Source organism: Diceros bicornis, chromosome 23 (genome assembly GCF_020826845.1).
Source record: "Diceros bicornis minor isolate mBicDic1 chromosome 23, mDicBic1.mat.cur, whole genome shotgun sequence".
In the NCBI taxonomy this organism is placed as follows: domain Eukaryota; kingdom Metazoa; phylum Chordata; class Mammalia; order Perissodactyla; family Rhinocerotidae; genus Diceros; species Diceros bicornis.
In genome coordinates, this window is record NC_080762.1 from 713,280 (window position 1) to 737,981 (window position 24,702).

At 44.1% G+C, this 24,702-nt stretch overlaps 1 protein-coding gene across 5 annotated transcripts in view; it reads right to left on the minus strand.

Annotated features, from left to right (window-relative positions):
• Positions 1 to 13,846, minus strand: part of ARFGEF3 (ARFGEF family member 3) — a 158,050-nt gene extending 144,204 nt beyond the window's left edge. For all 5 annotated transcript variants that reach the window (XM_058566189.1, XM_058566187.1, XM_058566186.1 and 2 more), the window contains exons 1-2: positions 13,696 to 13,846; positions 7,591 to 7,642 (exon numbers count right to left, since the gene is read on the minus strand). In XM_058566189.1, coding sequence (XP_058422172.1) covers positions 7,591 to 7,642; positions 13,696 to 13,780 — 137 coding nt within the window. In that variant the 5' untranslated portion in view covers positions 13,781 to 13,846. The remainder of the gene's footprint in view (positions 1 to 7,590; positions 7,643 to 13,695) is intronic.
• Positions 13,847 to 24,702: the final 10,856 nt, after the last annotated feature.

Below are 24,702 nucleotides of genomic sequence, written 5' to 3' on the forward strand. Positions count from 1 at the left end.
TTTGCACATCCTGTAGAAGCTGCTCCAGGGTTTAAAGCACAGAATTAAAGCACTAAAATAGATAAAAGCAGCAGAAAAGCAATTAAAATAAAACCGTATAAAGAATGGGATGCTATTATGGATGGTTTTCTGCAAGTATAAGTGCTGATGAATGTGCTCCCACCCTGGTGAGAAATCAGCAGGTCTCCAAATCAAGACAAGGGGGAACACGTCAGCGTCTGGGCTGAAAGAAGTGTCTGGACCAGGCAGGCAAAAGGAAGCAGAGGGCTGGGCAGAGGCTCAGCCGGGAGGGACAGGAGAGGGGAGAGGGACACATACAAGGACAAATGGGAAGAAGGGCTGTCAGACACTTTCAGGAACTACAACTGGCAGAAGAGCAATGGGTAATGAGGCTACAGGTGGCTCTGAAGAACCACAGAGAAGGTAAGCAAAATGGCAGTTGGGCCATGGCTAGAGTGACGGCTGGGCTCTTCCCAATAGGGGCACTGAGGAATGCCAGCCAGAGCTTTGCTGCCAACGGCTGCCTTATTAATAAGGCATCTCGAGGATTCCCTTGACAGTTTTATCTCATCTGGACCAGTCCTGTCGTAAGTAACCTGGGCTAAGAGAAGGAAAATCCAGGACTGCAGCAGCACGGGGTGGAGGTTCTTTGTCCTTTAGAACAGAGATACACCAGGCAAGTTCACGTTAGGGGTCGAGCAGGGCAGGGCATGTCTTCCAGGTGGGCCATGGACTCAGCATGGGAACCTAGTGAAGCTGAAACCCCTGTATATTCAATGTCCTTTGACATAGAACATTAATCAGGGTCTCAATAACTACCACCTACTCCCACCCCTGATCCAATACACATCAGGCTTGTCAGGGCTCTGGTTGAGTAGAAGGTGAGGGATTTAAGGCTATACTAGCTGAGGTCAGTGGAGTGGGTACAGGGCTTCTGGGTCTACTCTTGGGATCTACCCTTTCAGTCAGTGAGATATTAGAAGTTCTCTTGCAAAAGTTGAGATTCCATTTGCCATGGACTCTTCCAAATACTACGTTTTCCAAGACTCTAGGAGAGGAAGGCATAGGTTCCCCGGGACGTGTGATGCAGAGTTTGGAGAAGCAGTTTTGCCCTACAAACATGGACAGGGCACTGAACCCGGGGATGCGAAGACAAATAATTTATATGTATGAACCCCTTGAGGATGGCGCCTAAGAACAGAACCCTTAAACAACTGCCATCCTGATGGAGAAGAGCCTTGGCAGGATTAAGTAAAGCTACAGTGAGGACACAGAAGAGAGAAGGTCACTTCTCCAAACTCAGTTCAGTCTTCAAGGATAAGCAGGATGAGCAAGTGAGAAAGGCTGCCTGTCCTGAGACACACGGCAGAAACTCTTGACGAAGAGAGCTCAGAAAATGTCCCCCTAGTATTTCAGTGCCCCACCTAATGGGGAGCACTGGACTGCTAACCAAACACCTCCAGATCTGCAACTCTGGTCCAAGCTTCGGCATGCAGAAGGAAGAGGCCTCATAACAAGTGTGCTCTTATGTCGACTTGTGAGCTGGGCCAGGAGGAGGCTGGGAGGGTGGGTGGTACCTCCAGTAGAACCCTGGTGCCTGTGGGTGAGGGTCTGGGAGTGGGACTTACCAAATGTGGCCCTAGTTGTGGGAAAGAGCTGCTCCCTGATGGCATACGCCACTGAGGTTCTGCTCAGAGCAGGACAGAAGCCAAGGTCCTAGTGCACAGCAATCTGCGGGTCTGGAGGAGGTGGAATGAAGCCTGCCCTGAGTGGGCACCTCGGAGGCTGTGAGAACTTTCTGCCAAGATGGGAGTGCAGGGCCGGAGCTCAGGTGAGGGAGGGAGGCACTGGTCTTGGGCACAAAATTTAACGGAGCACTAAAAAACTCAGCCATCGAGATAAATGATATTCTAATGCCACACTCGAAATTAATGTAAAAATTCCACGATGAACAAAATATCAAAATCTCACACGAAGACAGGATCTGGCCCTGTCCTTGCATGATGTGGCCTCACGTGCCTCACCCTGGTTCCGGTCCTGGGGGAGGGAACCACCGGAAACCTGACAGGGATGATGGAGTAGTGAGTCAGAGAGGCGGCAGCTCGGCCAGGACATCCAAAGAGGTGGAGGCTGAGGGTCTCTGGGCTTTGACACGGGCTGGAAAGCACCCTCCCTGCAGATTTATGTGCAGCTGTGAGGGCGTCCAGACCCACAGCCAGAACCTGGAGTTCCAAATCCACTGGAGAGGAGAATGGGCACGGCGTTCTGGCTCAGATGCCAGTGGAGGGATTGACCACTCCAACCGAGACTCAGAAGCAGAAGATTCCCTGGGAACACGCCAGGAGGTCAAGAGCGATCTGGAAGAGCCAGGGACTGCAAACAACTGAGAAGGTACTGAGAGGTCCACAGAAGAGGCACAGGCCCTCTTCCTTTTAACAAATAGGGTTGGATAAAATACAGGCTCTTCATCATTTCAGAGAGAAAAATGATCAGACAGAACTGGGCACCATCAGAACCACGCCACCACAAGGACAGGGGCTTCGGGGAGGACAGCTGAGGTGCCAACTGGCAAGAAGCTAAACATTACAGAAGCTGTGGTACCTCCAGGTGGGCTTCAGCCCAGGGCTCCCTGCCAGGGAAGCCTGGTGACAGCCTCACAAAACACACACATCAGCTCCGAAAAGCCCATAAATGACTAGGTTATTTTGGTTACATCACTTGATTCCCAAACCACAGGTGAGAGGGTAAATAGAAGGATGTCAGAGAATGGAAAACACTTCATGTTATTGCTACTAATAGTTCTTATCAGTAACTTCCAGGTCTCATTTATCACTTGGTTGAAGAACCAGTGCGAACGATGGAGTCAGTGACTGTGAGTGGCAGCTTGTCTTGGTGGAGATATTTTACCAAATCTGTCACTATTAGGGAGCATCCTGAGTTGCCTTGTGCTTGTAAAACAAGGAGGACATGGAAATGGCAGCCCCCATCTAAGGCAGAGCCTGAGCTACCGACGGCCTCCTGAGTGAGGGACACCGTTATGGCCTCACTAATTCAGAGGTTGTCTTCAACCCTGTGAAGACGTGTGTGAGGCCTGAAGTTTAAGAAGGAAAAGAGGAGCAAAGACAGTGGGGGTACAGGCTCCTCCTGGAGCAAGATAAGGACGGTTAAAACTCACTCCCAAGACCAAAACAAGACACAGGGCAGGCAGGTGGAAAGATGTTCACCCAACTGTCTACTAACCAGTTCAGGAACCATTGCCCAGGACGGCTCCGTGGGCCTTCCTCCACCCCTGACACAGAGTCTCGCTGGGCACTCCGCATGAATTCCTGTCCCTGTTGCTAAAGCTGCTCACCGTATCAACAATAAGAGTGGGCATCTGCTCCATGGAAGAGCCCGGGCAGAGATAAGCAATGCCTCTGACCACTCCTTAATTCCATCTGAAGTGTTTTATCCTGGGTTTCTCCCCAGAATGCCCTATGCATGACTGAATGCAGTCACTAGAGTCACTGAAATCACTCATGTGACATCTGGACTTTAGTTTGTACAAGAAGTCCTCAGAGCAACCAATGGCAAAAAAAAAAAAAAGATAATACAACTATAGGTCTCTCAAGGTTTCAATTTTCTTCTGATTTGAGCTATCATTACCAATGTATACACTGATGAAAACAATATTAGTAATTATTTATCAGAATGTTAATATATTTAACATGAAAAGCAATCAATGGCAAAAGAAAAAATAAGAAAAATAGCACAGCAAAAGTATCTGACATTTGAATTTTTCCCTAGAGCCCTTTCCAAAACCTGCAACAACAAAAAATCTGCAAATAGCCACTTCCAGGTGATTATGTAACAGAAATGGAACTGAATCTGAATACAAAATCAAGAGAATGCAAGAAATAGTTTATGAACCTGGTTTCTTTTCCATATACTAAATATAAGTATAAATGAAGAAAAAATAATTAAAATATAAGTATAATTGAAGAAAAATAATTAACATACCCAAATTCTTTCTTGTGAGCAGACAAACACAGGGACTAGGTTCTTTTGAGCAGGTGCTCAAACAACGTGGAAGATGCCACGTTAAACATAAGGACTGGACAGAAAGTACTCTCTGGTTCCTGAATCGAGGGATAAAGGAAGGCTGATCCACAACAAGGGGGAAGCCCATACGGTACGTTTCCTCATTATATCCCTCCGTGACAACAGAGGGCAAGAGTAAGCCAGACTATATTGATTCAGTAACTCTTTTTTGTTCTAATTATGGCTTATTCCTATCCCCTAAAAGAGGCTTTCAAAGGCTCCCCACTATCGCAAATCACAAACTGAAACCTCCTTATATGTATAAAATTCTACAATAAATGTACACTTGCTACCACATAACAGTATTTTCCAGCTATATATGTCTTCATTCTCCTCCCCCAGAGTAAAACCTCTGAGTGCACAGCTCCATCTGCTATGTCTCGTCCACATGGTTGAGTCCTCTGCACAGAATGCCTGACAGACCTCATGGCACCCCTGGAATACAATAATGCATATTCCTTTGTACACAAGGATGACATCCTCTGCTCTTCACCATTAGGATGAACATTCTGAATTATATTTCTAATAATGGTGAAGATATGTAAAGACACCTACACATATCCACACACAGCTCCTCATCTTGCATCCTTCCCACCAATTCTGTGACTACCTCCCATGGCTTGTACAAGATGGCTAGTTGGCTCTGGGGTAAATCTCCAGATCGTGGAGAAAATAAAGCTAAATGGCTAAAGGAGAAACCAAACCTATGTCCTTAGGCCCATTAACACTGTATTTTCTCCAACTCTTCTGGCCACACACACCAAGAGTTGGAAAATGCCATCTGTTTTTTGACGAATATTCCCAACCAGTGCACCAGGAATCTATTCTGGTATCATCGTCACCTTCTGGCCCCTAACACTGAAGGCAGACCTTTTGTCACAGACCCAAAACCACAAAAAGTCTCAATGTAGGTTCAACAACCCTTTGGATTGAGAAACAACCTTTAGACCAGTGTCATCAAACATTTTTGTTCATATAGCCACTAAGAAATTTTTAAAATTTTCTCACACATTTTAAGTTGACATTTAAATCTCTTCACCATAATTTTAATTAATTGCCAAGGCTATAATTCTGGCATATTGGAATTATTAAAATTTTTAATTAAAACATATCACTCATTTAAATGTATCTAAAGAAATTAAATATTACACCAATTTGAAAACTACATGAACAAACGCCATCAAAAAATACATGAACAAATTCCCCTTTAACAGTAAAAAAGGCTGCATTGTTCTCTTTTCTCCTTGAACTCATATTTCCATTCCACTTCCCCCGAGAATTTTCCCTCAATATAATATGTTTTAACACTTGAGAGGCTTTTATTAATCTCCCTAGTATATTTCTCTGTAACAAAAATGAGTATAAAGTTATTTTTTTTTTAATTTCCTGTGGCCATAAGGCTTAAATGTGTTCCATTTTCTTCTGGTTTGAGCTATCATTACTAATGCACACAAGTGATCCAAACAACATTAATAATTACTTATAAGAATGTTAATATAGTTAACATGGAAAGTATAATTTTACTAGAAATGCATTTCTAAAGAAATGGATAGGGCTTATTTATTTTTCTCAATTAGTTCATACACCTATGGATGAGTATTCCCTATTGCTATGACAAGGTGGGGTTTATCATCAATTCCATACCTTTTTTTTTTCATTTTCATAGATATAAGCAGTAAGAAACTTTTACATAAATAAGAAAAGAATAAAGACTTATCAAAAACATTTTTGTCTATTATCTTATAACTTATAGGATAGGAGGACTTATAAGTCCTCCTTCAATTTTGCTGAAAGCCAAGAAGTAAAAACTAACCTGCAGAAAGATGTCTGCCCTGGTCATTATATTCACCCCCTTTACCAACCCAGACACTAACATTTTCACAGGCTTTTGTTGGTGGGAAGAGATTTTTGCACCTAGGACCACACACCACAGTCAGATTCAGGATGGGACGGGCAACAGCCGTGCTCTTCCTTTGACTGTAAAAGGTGAGATGGAAAAGCAGACATAGCAAACTAGTTTTGAAGCAAACCAGTCTTAGGAAGGGCACCAGGAAGTCAGGGACCAGGAAATGGTCTCCCTTGATCCACCCATGCCTTCATACCTCTTGGAGTCTTCCCATCTCCCCCGCTGAACTCCCCTCTTCTAGGCAACAACGCTGCTGCCAGACATTCTGTCCATTTAGGAGCATTACACATACAAAAGTACACTTGGTTTGATTAATACATGAATTCCCCTCAATATATCAGCCTGTAGCAGATACTACACGAAAAGGAATAAATTTTTTATTTTTCTTTTTTGCGTGTGTGAGGAAGATTAGCCCTGAGCTAACATTCGTTGCCAATCCTCCTCTTTTTGCTGAGGAAGATTGGCCCTGGGCTAACATCTGTGCCCATCTTCCTCTATTTTATATGGGATGCTGTCACAGCATGGCTTGACAAGCGGTGTGTTGGTGTGCACCTGGGAGCCAAACCTGCGAGCCCTGGGCCACCGAAGCAGAGCGCATGAACTTAACCTCTACGCCACTGGGCCGGCTCCAGAATAAATTTTTTAAAAAGACAGAAACACAATTCTTGTCCAATCTACTTGAAAAGAAAAAAAATACCTAATAAATCATAGTGTCCTGACAGTATAGACACTATATTCAACAAAAGACTGTAAGTTCAAAATTTTTAATTATCTCAAAGAAAAATCTAGAGATAATCCAAATAATAATAAGAAAACTACTAAATTATATTATAGCAGCTGTATAACAGAAGAATATACAATATTTTAATTTGAAGAACATATATTGACATTGGAATATGTTCTTCATATGATGTTGACTAAAACAAAAGCAGAAAACAAACTTGTAAATAAAATTTCATATTAATTTGTAAATACATATGTGTGTGGAAAAAATCTGTTAAGAAAATCTATTAAACTGTTTTCAGTGGTTATCCCTAGGTGGTGTCATTATGGAATACTTCCTTATTTGTTCTTTCCAAATTTTCCACAAAGGGCATGTATTTCTCTCAGGATGAGGGGGAAGAGAAGGATGGGGACAGGTGAGGAAGGTGGGGAAACTGGTTCACTGTCTCAGGGCTGCTGCATGCGGCTGCAGAGCTGTGAGATGGTGTCCTGCCAAGGGGCCAGTAAGAGCTTACGTCCAGCCCACATGGCGTAGGGCTGCATCCCCCTAGCGGGGGTGCCATTTCCGAATCTGCAGTGGAAGATCTTGTCCACTGGCCACATCTTCACTTAGGTTATGGTCATTTGTCAACCTGACTAATTTTATCCTTTCACCCCTGACTCCTACAGCTGTTTCCTTTGGATCACTGACTTCACTCTCTCCAAAAACAGGTGGAAATCAGGTTCCCATCATGCTAACCTCATGAAATACCCCAGTTCATGGATGCAAAAAAGCCGTCCTTCACAGTAAAATGCTATAAACCAACGAGGTCATCCAGGCTTTCAGGAAAACACAGCCGGCATTTTTCACTTCCACTGTATTAAACAACTTGTCTCCTTACCTCAGCAAGTGTGGGGGGATCTTAACAATGGTATCCACACCACCCAGGGTTTCTGCAAAAGGAAAATTACAAAGTGAAAAATAAATACGAAAAGAATGAGGATCTGTACATAATTTCACTGTTAGTTTCTTTTTTCCCCAGAAATTCCTATAATTATACATTAATCAATTCTCAATTCTCTGCATGCAAATCATCCATACTTAAAAACCCTTCTCCCTTGATAGCCCCAGAGACTTCCCTGGGGAAGGTTAAAAATTAGGATGTATTTCCCTATAGACACACAGAATTAATAGTTAAATTCCTAACCTGAACCAGAATGCCCATTCAATCCAGTTATAACTGGCTAACGTTCTATGTTCTTGCAACAAAATAGAGAAAGGAAAGCTGTTTCCTTGACAATACAGTTTCAATACCCTTAAATAAAAACTTACATTTGTGAGAGACTTTCAAGTTCACGAAGCACTTTAGGCCACATCTCACTATTCTCGCACACATTTATGAGAGGGAAGCTTGAACTTCTTTTTAATCACACTATAGTTAAGGGTACTGATTGGGAGGCTCACCTTTAAATCTCATTAATTCAACCTGGATGTTCAATACTTGCCCATTGCAGTGGATTATTCACACTATTACTGCCTCCAATTGTAGAGATAATGAAAATCTCCCTACTCTCTCCAAAAAAAAAACTGTTCTATTTCAATAGCTCCAACTTGTCTCCAGTTTTTCATTCCAAACTGTATTGATGCCTCTCTTCACTGCTTAGAGCTAACAAGCCCTGTCAATCTGAACCATTTTCACTGGGGAAGGAGAAAAATCTCTCCCCACCCTGCCTAGAGATCAGAGGGAACAATAGACACCAGCTGTGTCCCTGAGATTCAGGAGGAAGAACAGGCCAAAACATGATGACAGGATCCGGGCCTGTGTAGCCAATGGGGCGAACAGTGGGTGTAAGCCGGGTAACCCACAAAACAGAAAGATGGGATCAGTAGGGTCAGTGGTGGTGTGGCCACAAGGCCAAGGGAGGAAGTGGAAGGACTGAGGACAGTCCTTAAGATGAGACAGGATAACAAGAAGATGAAGCCCTGAGATCCAGGTGCAGGGAGCAGCTCACAGGCCTTGCGGGTCAGCACGGCAGGGCCGGTGTCCAGGACAAGTTGCTGCCACTCCTCCTGGGGAGGTTCTGACACCAAGCAACCAAATCATGGCAGTTTTCCTCACCAGACAGAGGGGTTTATATTCAACTCTGGATGCGGGTCAATGCCCTAATCAGTACAGACACTTTCTCAGAAGTTTCTAGGAAGTCGGGCTGTGAAGGTCACAGCAATTGCAGCTGGAAGGAGAAGCGGTGGGAAGATAGAAAGAAGGGTAGTTGTCGGACAGACTATCCTTCTTTTCCACCTGGCGTTCCAGCCTCTAATTTTCTTTCCCCTCTCCTTCGTTTTCCAAATCCATTCTACATGAGTCCCCTGATCTATCTGAAATACTAAGAGTTTCTAAATGAGGCCGTGGTCCCTTCCATTTGTAACGTTCTGCCGTTCCACTCCATCTTGCCATTCATAGCCCACAAGCCCCCGGGACTGCCAGTTCCTGAAGGAGAATGCACTCTTTCCGGCTCTCCACAAGCTGATGCTCCCTTATTTATTTATTTATTTATTTATTTAAATATTTATTTATTGAACATCTGCCTCTCATATTGTAGGTACAGAAGCCACAAGGAAGTATAAGCTGCAGCCCCCATGCCCAAGGAGCTCAAGTCCACGCTGTCGGCATTTGTTGTTTTGGTTGACTGGCATCCACTCCCCTGCCTTCTGAAGCAGCACCCAAATTCTGTTCAGAGGAAATCATCCTTCCCTGACCCCAGGATTTGTGGCCTAGGCCTAAGCCAGTTAGCCCATTCCATCCCTTGGTCAGAGAACTGGTTCAAGTATACACACATGACCCATCAGGTCAAGCGAGAACAAGCAAAACCAAGGACAATATAGGAGTGACTGGAAGAGTCCCACTCTCCTGAGATGGTCTAATGTCTTGGTGACTCCTCTCTCCCATGATGGTCCAAGTGGGAGAAGACCCCTGTCTCCTGTAATGGCCTAAGCGTGGAGATGACCCCTCTAGCCTACAACGGTTTTAGAAGGAGACGACTCCTCTCTCCTATGACGGTCTAAATGTCACAGTGACCCCTCTCGCCTACAGTGGTCCGAGTAGGAGATGATCCTTCTCTCCTGAGATGGTCTAAGTGTGCTGATGCCTCTTTCTCAGGAGATGGTCTAAATGTGGTGAGTCACAAGGCCAAAGCTGTGGAGGCACATGCAGAGCATGTCAGTCAGCCCACAAACGGCAGAGCAAGGTCCTTGAAACAGTGTATAATTCCTGAACCAAACTCAACCCACAGCTAGCCTTCCAAGGGATATTTAGTTAATAGAGTGAACAAATTCTGTTTTGCTTAAGTCAGCTTGAATTAGCTTTGGTCTCGTCAAGCCAACATATTTCTCAGTTATCCTGCCCCTAGAAGAGTAGCTGTGCACACAACCATCTATCATGCAGAGCAGCAGATGCTCTGAGAGAGCTGTGAGAGCAGGGCTCTGAAGCCAGAGGAGCAAATGATTTGACTGAGGAGCTCAGGGGTGCTTCCTATGTGAGTCGGCCCTTGAGGAGTCTGGAAAGGGAATTCTTGGCAGAAGGACTAGCATGAGCAAAGGCAGAGAAGTGTGCAGTGCACAACATGCTCAGGAAAGGGCTACAGCCGACTGCCACTAGACTGTTGAGCCCTTGGTTGGGGGGCGATAAGAAAGAAGGCTGGGGCTTGATTCTGAAGAGCATTCTAAGAAATTCGCACTTTAATCTGTAAAGAACTTACAGGGGTTCAGGAGTGAAAAGTGTTTTATAGTAAAAAAAATTGACGGAACAGTGGAAAATGGACTGAAGTGGGAAAGAGAACAGGAAACCATGTCTCCATGCCTTTGTTTATGCTGCATTCTCCCTCCAACATGCCTTTCTAACAAAATCCTACAGGGAGGAAGTATCTTACTCATCCTTATATCTCCACTGCTCAGCACAGGGGAGGTCTTAATAAATGTATGCTAATAAAAAAGCAAAGACAAGAAGGAACCCACAGCCTACCCATTCTTCAAGTCAAATCTACTTCAAAAGCCCCACCAGCTCACACCAATTTCCCCCCCACACCCCTGACGCCACATTCATCCCCTCTTCTTGGATCTGTTTTCCTCGTTTACTCATTCCAACCACACAATGAATGCCCCATATTGTTATTTAACTATTTCATGCACTTATGTCTCCTCTTGCTAACTAGAGAACCACCACTGGGAAAGGAATCCCACCAACTTCTTAGAGTCAGGCTGGACTCCAGGCTCCACCCAGATAATCTACCCGTCTCAGCTCTGAGCCTCCCAGGTAGCTTCAAGGATGGAAACTCAGCAACGTTGCAGTTTGATTTAACAAGATGCTGAGTATCAGAATTCAAACGTTAAAAATACTAGATTACTCTTCTCCCTATTATCTAAATCTGCTTAACTGACAGCAATAATGACTCCAAGGAAAGCACGTTTGGAGTGAGGTCGGGCTCACAGCCACCTGTGACCCTTCATTAGAAGCACTCGGGAATCCGGCTCTGAATCTCTCCGCTGGATGACAATGGCAATGCAAAAACAGTTCTGTGGCTTTAAGAGCCTAGCTGCTCACTTACGTATGTTTTTCTTTAACAGTAAACTAAAATGGTCAAGTCCTGCTTCTGCCTACAAGACAAACTTCCTAGAAAATATGCTAGACAACTCTGTGATGATGCGCACAGGTAAAAATTTAAAAAAAGGATGTTGCTGTGATTGCCTGTACACACACACTCAGACACACGAGAATTCAGACCTAAACGGGGACAGTCCCCTGAAACACCAGCGGAACTCTGCCCTTGGCGGAAAGCCCGCTAACGGCTCTGCGCTCTCCTCAGGCTGAGCCACAGCTCGGGGTCCCGACAAGCACCGACTGTTTGGGCGGAGAGAGAGAGGGATTCAGTTTTGTCTTTTCACGGGGCGGCAACTGAGGAAGCACCCGCGGCCTGGGCACGGCCGGGGCCCGGGCGCGCCCGCCTTCTCCCGGGCCTCGCTGTTCAGAGCGCCACGTCGCCCCTGCTCCCCCAGGCGCGCCCCGCTGGCGGCCCGGATTCCCGCCGTGCTGGAATGGCGGTCGGTCTTCTCCCCGCTGAGCTCGGCCCCCGAGTCAGAGGGGTGTTCACACCCCTCTGCCCGCCCGAGCTCACTTCAGCGCTCCCACAGCTCGCACCCCAGGAGGCCGCCGTCTGAGGCCGAGGAACGCCGTCGCACCTTATGTTCTTCCTCCCGAGCAGCAGCCACGAACGCCGACGCTTCACACGCGGGCCCACCAGGAACGTCACACCAAGGAGCCGCTCCTTCCCGGTGCCACCCGCCCACGCACCGGCCGGATCCGGCCGATGCTTCCCCTTCCCTCATCAGGACCCGTGTCCGCCAGCCCCCGGTGGGTCTGGGGGGGTCGTGTCTGGGGGGGGTCGTGTCTGGGGGGGTTGTGTCTGAGGGGGGGTCGTGTCTGAGGGGGTCGTGTCTGAGGGGGGATCGTGTCTGAGGGGGGATCGTGTCTGGGGGGGTCGTGTCTGAGGGTGGGTCGTGTCTGGGGGGGTCGTGTCTGAGGGGGTCGTGTCTGAGGGGGGATCGTGTCTGAGGGGGGGTCGTGTCTGGGGGGGTTGTGTCTGAGGGGGGTCGTGTCTGGGGGGGTTGTGTCTGAGGGGGGGTCGTGTCTGGGGGCGTCGTGTCTGAGGGGGGATCGTGTCTGAGGGGGGGTCGTGTCTGGGGGGGTCGTGTCTGAGGGGGGGTCGTGTCTGGGGGGGTCGTGTCTGAGGGGGTCGTGTCTGAGGGGGGATCGTGCCTGAGGGGGGGTCGTGCCTGGGGGGGTCGTGTCTGAGGGGGGGTCGTGTCTGGAGGGGTTGTGTCTGAGGGGGGGTCGTGTCTGGGGGGGTCGTGTCTGAGGGGGTCGTGTCTGAGGGGGGATCGTGCCTAAGGGGGGGTCGTGCCTGGGGGGTCGTGTCTGAGGGGGGGGTCGTGTCTGGGGGGGTCGTGTCTGAGGGGGGGGTCGTGTCTGGGGGGGTCGTGTCTGAGGGGGGGTCGTGTCTGATGGGGGGTCGTGTCTGGGGGCGTCGTGTCTGAGGGGGGATCGTGCCTGAGGGGGGGTCGTGCCTGGGGGGTCGTGTCTGAGGGGGGGGTCGTGTCTGAGGGGGGTCGTGTCTGGGCGGGGGGTCGTGTCTGAGGGGGGATCGTGCCTGAGGGGTGGTCGTGCCTGAGGGGGTGGTCATGTCTGAGGCGGGGGTCGTGCCTGGGGGGGGGTCGTGCCTGGGGGAGTGGTGGTGTCTTGGGTGGTCGTGTCTGAGGGGGGGTCGTGCCTGGGGGGGTCGTGCCTGGGGGGTCGTGTCTGAGGGGGTGGTCGTGTCTGAGGCGGGGGTCGTGCCTGGGGGGTCGTGTCTGAGGGAGTGGTCGTGTCTGAGGGGGGGTCGTGTCAGGGGGGGGTCGTGCCTGGGGGAGTCGTGCCTGGGGGAGTGGTGGTGTCTTGGGTGGTCGTGTCTGAGGGGGGGTCGTGCCTGGGGGGATCGTGCCTGGGGGGGTCGTGTCTGAGGGCGTGATCGTGTCTGGGGGGGTCGTGTCTGAGGGGGGGGTCGTGCCTGGGGGAGTCGTGCCTGGGGGAGTGGTGGTGTCTGGGGTGGTGGTGTCTGAGGGGGGGTCGTGCTGGGGGGGGTCGTGCCTGAGGGAGTGGTGGTGTCTGGGGGCGTCGTGTCTGAGGGGGGGTCGTGTCTGAGGGGGGGTCGTGCCTGGGGGAGTGGTAGTGTCTGGGGGGGTCGTGTCTGAGGAGGTGATCGTGTCTGGGGGGGTCGTCGTGCCTAAGGGAGGAGGGACCGCCCCCCTGGGGTCTGGAGAAGGGGCGCCGGGAGGCGGTGACGGCACCGCTCGGACCACGACGCCCCCAGTCAGTTCCCCGAGCAGCTGCGCGAAACGCACCAGGTGCGATGCCGCTGCGCAGCGCCCCCGGAGGGCCGCCCGGCCCGGCCCGGCCCGCAGGCGCCCGCGCGCTTACCCAGGGCCCAGGCGCAGCTCTCCCTGATGCCTTTCGACTTGCTCCCGGACGCCTCCTTCTGCAGCCTCCGCAGGATCTCTTCCATCCTGAGCTCCGCAGGCCCGGCCGTCCACAGCGAGGGCAGCGCGCGAGGCCCGGCCTGCGCCCAGGCGGACGCTGAGCTAGTCGCTCCGGCCGGCGGCGACTCACGCCCGCTCCCGACCGCGCGCGTCCCCGCCGAGGCCCCGGCCCGCCCCGCCCACCGCCCCGCCCCCTCCGTGAGCCCCGCCCACCGCCCCGCCCCGCCCCCGGCCCCGCCCGGCGGCAGGTGGACGGGAACAGAGGAAACGCAGCCGGAGGTATTCAGGGAGCAGAAGCGTGAGATTCACTCACCGGTTGGCGTGGTAGCAAATGGGGTGACTTCAGGTCTCTTGTTTGGGAAAATGGGAGAGTGGTGGCTCCGTCCTCCCCGTTAAAGAAGAGCGGAGGAGAAGGGTTTGCCAGCGGGGAGCGTGAGTTCAGGTGTGGACACGCTCAGGCTGAGATGGTGAGACACCCAGAGGGCGTTTGACTTTGGGCCGGGAGCTCAGGACAGGGCTCTGAGACAGAAACCAGGATTTGAGGCCATCAATACCGAGAACTGCGGATGCCTAGGGTTTGGCGGAGGTTGGATGGAATGGGCAGAGCAGGAAGCCAGGGGGGACAGTCTGGGACCCCTTTCCCTCAGTGATTGGCAGAGGAGCCAGTGCCCACGGAGGAAGCAAGAGGAGCAGTCGGAAACCCGAGATGTGGGAGGGCAGCCAGGGGGGCTTCCAACAGACAGGGGTGTCCAGACTGCTCCTTGAACCATCTTGGTACCGAGCAAAGTCCTAGGCCCGAAGGACCCTTCTACTCACCATCCACACACCCACGGAGCCATCATTGAAGAAAGGTTTCCAGTGCTTAAAAAGAATTCAAAAACATTGTAGTAGGCAATGTAATTATGTCAGACCACATTGTTAACTATTTGGAAAATATATAGAGAGATCACAACTTTATACCACATAGGAAAATAAATTACAAATGTGTTTAAGAGTAAAATTTAATAATTGAACCATAAAAAGTTTAGAAAAAAATTTAAGAGAATGTACTTATCTTAATGCATTAAGATTATTTCTAACAAACCAAGACAGAAACTGAACAAAAGGAAAGGTAAATAGATTTGACTATTTCAATATGTAGCCCCTTTACATCAAAAGTTCCATTCAAATTTAAAAAGCAAATGCCCCTCTGAGGGGTGGATTGAAGGAGGAAAGAGAGTAACTCATCTTTTAATTTTATGTGCATTTATATTTTTTACTCTTTTTAAGAGTATTTATTTTCTTTATAATTTAAAAAAATGTACTTAAACTACAAACTAGAAAAAAAATCAGTTCAGAGATATAAAGTTTGGATAGCTTTGTTAAAAAGCTTTTATGAAGTATTAAAAACAGACGCACACTCTAAAAAAACAGGCAATGAATATGAATTCAGTTCACAGAGGAAGAAATACAAATAACTTATAACCTATGAAAAATGTTCAAGCACCTCCTCATCAAAAGAGCACAAACTTTTAAATAAAATGTGATTTTTTAGTCAACCAAATTGGCTAAGAGATTTTAAATGGTATTGCCTAGTGTTAGTAAGGAGCTGGCCAATTGGTCCTCTCATGTCATGGGTGCTGGTGGAAGGGTAACTTGGTACTATATTCCCAGAGGGATTCTGGATGTGCATACAGCATAGATATGGCTGACTCAGCAATCCCACTTCTAGGAGTTCATCCTAAGCAAGTGATTATGGAAGTGAATAAAGATTTTTCTACAAAGATTTCAATGTGTCATTCAATTATTTTAAAAAACTGACAACTATCTAAATGTTCAACAATAGAGAAATGGATAAATACTCCATGATGTATGTATCCATAAAGCAGTATGCTATATAGCCTTTAAGAATAATGTGGGAGAGGAATATTGAATGACATGGAAAGTGGTTTCTACTATACAGTTAAACGAAAGAAGAAGATTGTAAAATGCTATGTACTTCTGTGCACTAAATTATCCCAATTTTATTATTTAAATATTTGATGTGGCTGTACATAAAAGTACATGCATATATATAACTGGAAAATAAACATAAAATATTAACTGATGGCGTTATAGGTGAGTTTATTTTTTCCTTAAACACTTTTATAATCGCACAGTGTTATATTTTAAGGTGATGGGAAAATGAAATAAAGTTATATCCAGGCAACAAGGTCAATGGCCACAGAGAGGACAAAGATAAACACAGAAAAGGATCAGATGGATATGAGAGCTTAGTTAGGAAGCCTGTCCTAGAAGAGCAATGAGGGCAGAGCCTGGTTGCAGTGGAGTTAGAGCATGTAGAAACACATATGTAAACAACCCACTCGCGATGTTGGCTGTGAAGGAAAGTGCGTAGAATAGTTAAAATACCCTTTTTTTTGTTTTTTTGGTGAGGAATACTAGCTCTGAGCTAACATCTGTCACCCATCTGCCTCGTTTTTTTGCTTGAGGAAGATTAGCCCTGAGCTAACATCTGAAAGACCCCTTTTTTTTTTTTTTAATGTTAACTTACAGTAGGAAATACCCTTTACATCACCACCCGGTATACACGTAGATACATGTATAGATAGGTTAAAAAACTGAAACAAAAGCTTTGTTTATAAAAAAATACTGTTAAATATAACAGTTACTATTAAATATAATTTTGTTCACTGTTGCAGACACGCTGGCCTGTTCTTAAATTCATTCCAGGCTGGAGACACGTGGACAGGCTGCATGCACACCCCAGGTGCTTTTTGGTTTGATGTCCATTTCATCCTGCTGTTCTTAGTTATGTTGGTTAAAAATTCTAGTTCACACAACGAAGTTGCTGTGAATGCTATTAATAACAAGATACTCTACTTAGCAACTGAAATTGCAAATTTCAGCAAATTCTTCTTTAATCTTAATCTGAATTGGTGACAAACTTATAATCATGATTTAATGTGTTTGAATAACAAAGCATTAGCAATTGGCTTTCTTCTTTGGGCATCAACTTTAACTCAAATATGGATTCAGGATTTTGAAAAACAAATGGATCTTTTATCCATATACTTTTCCTTGCTATTTCAAATTTCTTTTTTGGAAATGTTTGAAGTTTGAAACAGAAACTTGCAATATCATTAATATCTTTAATTCTATTCCATTCAAAGTATCATCATTAATAACGTTCTCTTCCTGTGTTGGAAAGCGTTGAGGACATATAGTAACCATGGTGATTACTTAAAATATATTTTGTAACTGTTGGATATATTTAACATCTTGAAATATAATGTTACTTTTTCCCTGTAGATCCAAATTCAGTTAATTAAAAATGTCAAAAAATATGAGTTTTTGTGCCAATTTTGTTGCTGAAATATCATCTCCAAAAATGTTAGCCAAATGAGATTGCTTTTAAACAGAAAAATGTGAATCTCATTCTTGAGTTCATATAACTTGATTAGTATTTTCCTCATAACAATAACTCCAGCATCATATAACGTACACATATATCAGTTAATGGAAAGGCGAAGCTGCTTGAACGAAGACCCAAAAATACAGTGGTTTACAGAACCCACCTTTATTTCTCTCTTAAATTAAGTCCTGCGTCAGAGGTGCAGGTGGTACGGCAGTTCCAGGAGATCAAGGACCTCGTATCTTGCATCTTACACTCCACCATCCCAGAGGGAGTTGTTCTCATCTCTGTGACCAGAGATGGGTCCTTGGCAGGTTGTGTTCTAGCTGATAGGGAGAGGAAGAGAGATTGATGAGCCCAGGCCTCAGATGCAGTGGTCACACAGATCCCTTCTACTCTATTCCATTGGTGAAGAGAGTTGCAGAGACACACCTGGGTCAATATAGTCGATCTGGGTCCCCAGGCCCTGCCACAGCTCTGTTCCTGTGGCAGCAGGAAGAGGATTTGGTGGGTGACCACCAATCTCAGCCATAGCCGCAATTTCTGAACAAACATATCAGAAAGTAAAGATTCTCTTAAAGAAATTAAACCACTATCACTACTTCTGTTTTCAAGAGATTCAGTAGAATTCTTAGGATGCCAAATCCTTACAGTATATGAAACGGTGATTCCAAATAGTAATGTAGATGGTAATTTCTAATATTTTAAATCACTCTGCTATGTTTCCTGGTCATATTTGCTTCTGAATCACTTGCAATTCTATTACAATTTACCAATGTATGTTTTTCAAGTAACGTATTTTTCCAATTCTATGAAGTGACTTAAACCAGTTATGTGTTAGGTTAAATTTAAAAAACACAATAAATCCTTTATAAAAATTGTCTTGTGATATATATTTGGCATAAACTGAAAGTGTAGTAAGTTGAAATATTAGTTTCTCATTAAGCAGAATCACACAATCTGTGTCTGCTTACATCTGCCTAATAAATATTAATTCTATTCTGTATGTGCTGTAGAACTACAAATTTGTTAAAGGAATGTGTTATCACTTAGAAGTATAATTTTAAATTTCTCTGCTGATTTCTCATCAAGAATTAGATTCACCGTGACCATGTATGCTGAGAATAATTTTTTCAGCAACTATGTAATTTTTCTCTTTTGCCACATATATGCAATGAAATATGACAGTAACACTTTCTCATTAGCCAACGTGAAATAGTGTTAAAAAATTTATGTCTTTTTTTCTCTCTTTGAAAATATTTGAAAGTCTTATCAACAAGTTTGGCTTGCTGTATTTCCAAGTTGTTTTTTTCCCTAAGATTTTAAGCTTTCATTTGCAAGAAAATCATTGCAAATAATACATTTTCAATGGTTCTGAGCATTTAACAAGCTATACTTAATCTTTATTTAAAAAGCTTGCATGTTTTTTCTTTTTGGATTAAGCTCAAATTAAAAAATTTATTGATTAGAAGAAACATTTTTCCCAATGTTGTCGCTATTTATAGGTCCAGATCTGGCAGTGCAACCAGAACATGCTTCTGCATTTTTCACATCATCATTCTTATTTCTTCTAATAATAAAATAACCTATTTTGAGAATAATTTATAAGAGTTTGATTAAAATGTACAACTATTGCAAAGTCAAAAATTGCCTAACAATTATGCCTAATCCAAAAAACACATAAAAAATTATTAACTCATAACTAAAACTTGATGAGAAGTCTTGCTGCCCTTGCCAACAATGGATAAATTCTAAACTTTACTTCATAATTAACTGTAAATTACATTGACATAAATTAAACTATAAAATATTAAGTCTTCTGATGCAATTATGATCAAATCCAGAAAACCATATGAGACACCAGTGGACAGAAGAGTGAATAGCCAGCTGATCCCAGCCAAGGCATACGGTCATTACAGCCCCTCCACCAGCTGTCACTCACCTCAGTTGTCCCCAGTATTTACTGCAACGTGGACAGTGTGACTGAGAATGTATATATTGCCTTCCGATATTGAAGGTTCCACACTACTTCATTTTTAAAAAGAATATATTCTGTTGAAATAGACTAACTGCTTTCACAATCCACTAATGGGTAGAGACCTGAAATTTGAAAAACACTAGACCAGCGGGAGATTTGAGACGAAGAGTCTGTTGGTGGGAAGCAGGTTTATATAGTGAAAGAAAAGAGACATAAAGGCAGAAGTTAAAGAGGTAGGTGACAGCCAGCAGAACAGGTGAAACAAGCATCCTATGGAGATGGGAAAGACGGTGTTTAGAATACAGACAGAGTCACTGGCCCAGTTACGGGATGAAGGCCAACCTACAGACAAGGAGGGGAAGATGGGAGACTGGGATCTGATGGTGTGTAGTTTGTTGATGTGGGGACAGGAATTTGTGGGATCCACGCCTCATGGCTTCTGTTTGCTTGTGACACAGGAAGACATTTGTTGAGGAGAAGTGAATAGATAGAGCATCAGAAGTCTGGGAATGGGAAAGAGAGGTGACCAGGGATGCGTAGAAGACTTCCTTGAAGGGTCGAGAGCCCTCACAGCTCCCTGTTCATGGACATTTAGGAAGCAGTCCTAATCCAGCAAAATTTCCAAGTCTGGTAAAATGTAGTGAATTTGCTGTTGCTTCAGATGCTGACCACCTGGGTTGATGATGCTAGATCCATATTTCCAGCTCAAATCTCCCTTTCAAGCTTGTTTTACCTGATATTCAAATCATTGGTCCTTTCACTTACTCTGATGCCTAATTCACAACATATTAAAGAAACTTATCTGCAATATTGTTTAACCCGAATATACACCAGTATAATCTGAAAGTACAATAAGTATATTTTTGGATTAAATCCAATTTTGTGCTAAATTCAGCCTAGGAAAATAGCATTTAATTTGAAGATGGTTTATAAAATCATTTGTGATCTTGAGCATTTAAAAAAGTAAATGATTATTTTTAATAGATTTTAAGTAATTTGTGTAAAATATAGTGTACCGTTATTTAAGGAAAAAATTTAAATACCCCAAAATAGATATTAACATTGAAAAATGATGGCTTTATTTGCAAAACAGTTTTCTATTTTAGTAATAATTAACATGTAGTTAAATGTGATACATTGGACTTTTGCTTCTGGCTATGATACAGCAGCTTGCACAGAACAACCTGACGGTTGAAAGCAATTATAAAACTGGATTTAAAAAATTAAAAGCAGTTGTTTGAAGGCATCGAAAACAACAGGAGCAGTCAGGACTCCACGGGCTGAGATCCTGGAGAGAAGGGCCTGCTGGGAAGCGAGCCAGCTGGTCTCTGCCACCTCTCTCCCTGAGCCCCTGGTGGCTCACATCCTAGTGCACAGAGGCCACATCGAAATGGTGGCCCAGCGGTGTTAGACCGCTCAGGGTCTGGGAAGAGAAACATCAGCGTTCAGAGTTGTGAAGGCATTTAGAACTCAAGGAACAAAGGTGCCAGGGAAAAGGGAATCAGGCAGAGTCCAGTCTACGTGAAATTATATATAACATTATAAACGATAAAGTAAACAGCCACAGGCTTGACACCTGCTCATTAACAAAGTGTAATGAACAGCCTTTCTTGTGGATCTTGAGGGATCCATGTGTGCAGATGTGCCTGTGCGTGCCCACGGGTCAGAATACTTTTATGTAGGAAACATTATACGTGCTCTCATACATTCTGCGTCTTTCCCGTCACTAGCTTGTCACAGTCAAGTTTTCCTTTTTAATGGCTGCTTGTTACTCTGTGGATGACTCTAACAAACTTTGATCAATATTGTTGGTTCCAGCTGTTACTGTTATAGAGACTTCAGTGAACACTTCTGTAGTTGTTATGTTACTTTGCTATTAGAATATCTCCCTTGAGTAAACTCCTGGAAGTGGAGGTGCTGAGTCAAAAAGCATACACAGCTAAAGGGTTAACAACATGTTGCCAGACTTGCTCAAGGAACACGGATGTTTGCCTCCACCGACAGCACACAAGAGAACTTTTATTTCTACTCTTCAGCGTCACAACGTATTGGAAATCTTTTCCCCTTTACCAGCTTATTAGGTGGAAAAATTGTATTTAGTTTCTGTTCTAGTTTATAACTAAACCTAAAAGATGAAGTTGAACATCTTATTTTTATTGTTTCATCTCTGCCTCCTTTGCGCATTTAAAAAATTAGGATTATCATCTCTTTTTATCAGTTTGTAAGAGCTGTTTTTATATTAGGGATAGTAATTATGTCACATAGAGTGCAAATATTTTTTTAAGTTAGTAATTTGTTTTTTAACTTTGTTTGTGGTTGACTACATAGAAATTTTTAATTCTGTTACCGCAAGTGTGTGTGAATGTAATGGCGGGATCCTCTTTACCAAGGCTCTCTCTGATTGCTGCTAGCAGTAATCCTCTAGAAAACTGTAAAAGGACAAAAGCTTCTTTCATTAGCAACCCAGGCTGAAGGAAACATGGTGCTGCTCTAGCTGATACTGTGGAAACAGAAGTAGAAACACCCTCCGGAGAAGAGGAAGGGAATTACTGAAGGTATGACTTGAAAAGTCACCTCTGGGGTCTTACACTAACAAGAAATTCTAGTCCTTTAGAATGCTCCATTCTGCATCCTCAGCCATTCCCTAAGCCTTAGCTTCTCAAAGACCCTGCAACAGGCCATAGGAGCTTCCATCAGTGATTTAGAAGGGGGAGAATTCTCCATTCTGGTAATATGTGTGCATCGAAGGGAGATGTGCTCTTAGAATTTCAATTTGAAATGAAGAATAAATTCTCCTATAGGCACATTATTATACATGGTGATTAGGATGGTCAGGAGACTCTTGCTGTGGATAAAGACAAGTATACAGACAATTACAAGTTACTTCTATTGTCCGGCATCTGAATATCCTTCCAATTTGGGAGGAATTCCTCAGAAGTTTAGAGAAAGAGTCCTGCATCATATTGTGGAAGCTAAAGTGTGGCATATATTTTCCCTCATCAATGTGTCCATTTGAGATTCCGATTCTGAAGGCAGCACCAAAAAGAAGGAAGGGACATGGGTCCAAGACAAGGATGCTCCTAGCACTACCGATAGTCAACAGTGTACTGGCGAAGATCCTGGGCAGCACAATGACACGACAGAAAAAGTACAAGAATTAGAAATGGAATCCATGAAACAGTCCTTATTTATAGATGATATGATTATCTACTTGGAAAATTCAAAAGAATCTACAGATAAATTCTCAGAATTAATAAGAGTTTAGCGAGATATCTAGATGTAGTATCAACACAAAAAGACAATTGTATTTCTATTCACCAGCAAAAAAAAAAAATGTTTAGTAGCATAAAATAATATAAAACATCTAGGAATAAATATAGAAAACAGGTACCGGTCTTTTGTACAGACTACTCCAAGTATTTATTGAAGAATATTAAGGAGATTCAAGTAAATGGAGAGACATATCTCACTTGTGTAAAGAAGACAAAATATTGGATAACGAGCAATTCTAATGAAATTCCCAACAGGTCTTGTCATGGAGCACAAAAGGCTGAATTTAAAATTTGTTTGGTTTCTTTGTTGTAAATTAATTGACCATAATGCGTGTGTTTCTTTCTGGGCTCTCATTCTGTTCCATTGATCTATACGTCTGTTTTTATGCTGATACCATACTGTTTTAATTGCTATAGCTTTATAGTACAGCCAATGTAGTACAGCTAAGAACATTCAATGGGGAAAGGACAGTCTCTTCAATAAATGATGTTGGGAAAACTGGAAAGCGACATGCAAAAGAATGAAACTCGACCACTATCTTACACCACACACAAAAATTAACTCAAAATGGATTAAAAAGGGGGCCGGCCCGGTGGCGCAAGTGGTTAGGTGCGTGCGCTCCGCTGTGGTGGCCCTGGGTTCGCTGGTTCGGATCCTGGGCGTGCACCGATGCACCACTTGTTAGGCCATGCTGTGGCGGCATCCCATATTAAGTAGAGGAAGATGGGCACGGATGTTAGCCCAGGGCCAGCCTTTCTCAGCAAAAAAGAGAAGGATTAGCACCAGATGTTAGCTCAGGGATGGTCTTCCTCACACAAAAAAAATGGATTAAAGACTTGAATGTAAGACCTGAAACCATAAAACTCCTAGAAGAAAACATAGGTGGTAATCTTCTTGACATCAGTCTTGGTGATGATTTTTTGAATTTGACACCAAAAGCAAAAGCAACAAAAGCAAAAATAAACAAGTGGGACTACATCAAATTAAAAAGCTTCTGCACAGTAAAGGAAACCATCAACAAGATGAAAAGGCAACCTACTGAACGGGAGAAAATATTTGCTAATTATATATCTGATAGGGGCTAATATCCAAAATTTATAAAGAACTCATACAATTCAGTAGCAAAAAACCCCCGAACTATCCAATTAAAAAATGGGCAGATCTGAATAGACATTTTTCCAAAGAAGACATTCAGATGGCCAACAAGTACATGAAAAGATGCTCAACATCATTAATCATCGGGGAAACGCAAATCGAAACCACAATGAGATATCACCTCAGACCTGTTAGAATGGCTGTTATCGAAAAGACAAGAGATAACAAGTGTTGAAGAGGATGTAGAGAAAAGGGAACTCTTGTGCACTGTTAGTGGGATTGTAAATGGGTGCAGCCACTATGGAAAACAGTATTGAGGTTACTAAAAAAATTAAAAATAGAACTACCACACGATCCAGCAATTCCACTTCTGGGTATTTATCTGAAGAAAATGAAAACACTAATTCAAAAAGATATCTGCACCCCCATGTTCATTGCAGCATTATTTTCAATAGCCAAGACATGGAAACAACCTAGGTGTCCGTTGATGGATGACTGGATAAAAAAGATGTGGTGTATATATATATATATATATACACACAATGGAAGATTACTCAGCCATAAAAAAAAGAATGAAATCTTGCCACTTGCAACAGCATGGATGAACCTTGAGGGCATTATGCTACGTGAAATAAGTCAGATAGAGAAAGACAAGTACCATATGATCTCTCTTATATGTGGAATTTAAAAACAACAACAACAAAAAACCAAGCTCATAGATTCAGAGAACAGATTGGTGGATGCGAGGGGTGGTAGGAGGTGGGAGGGTGGGAGAAATAGGCGAAAAAATAAATAAATTTAAAAAAGAAGTAAAGGGAATTTGTGAGATCCTGTGATCAAATTGAAGGGAAATATTTTCTCAAATGTAATTAGCTATGCATATTGCCATAAAAACCAAAATCAAAAAGAAATCGGTCTTAAACCGACAACTTGTGATAGTTCTCATTTCCCTTTATGTTGCTACCATTTGTGTGAAAACATGTGACATTCTCTCACCTTAATTCCATTGTTACTTGTGATGAAGGCAGGAAAAGACTCCCGGCGTTAAAGGGAGCTTTGGTAAATGTGTGGGGGACAGAGACTTTAAGTCTTCCACTGGAAAATTATTCCGACCTCACAGCAAAACTTAAATTATATTATTTTCCGAGGCTCTAAGTTGTTTGTTCAAGAATCACAACTTGACTTTTATGGAAGATGAGAGAAGAAAG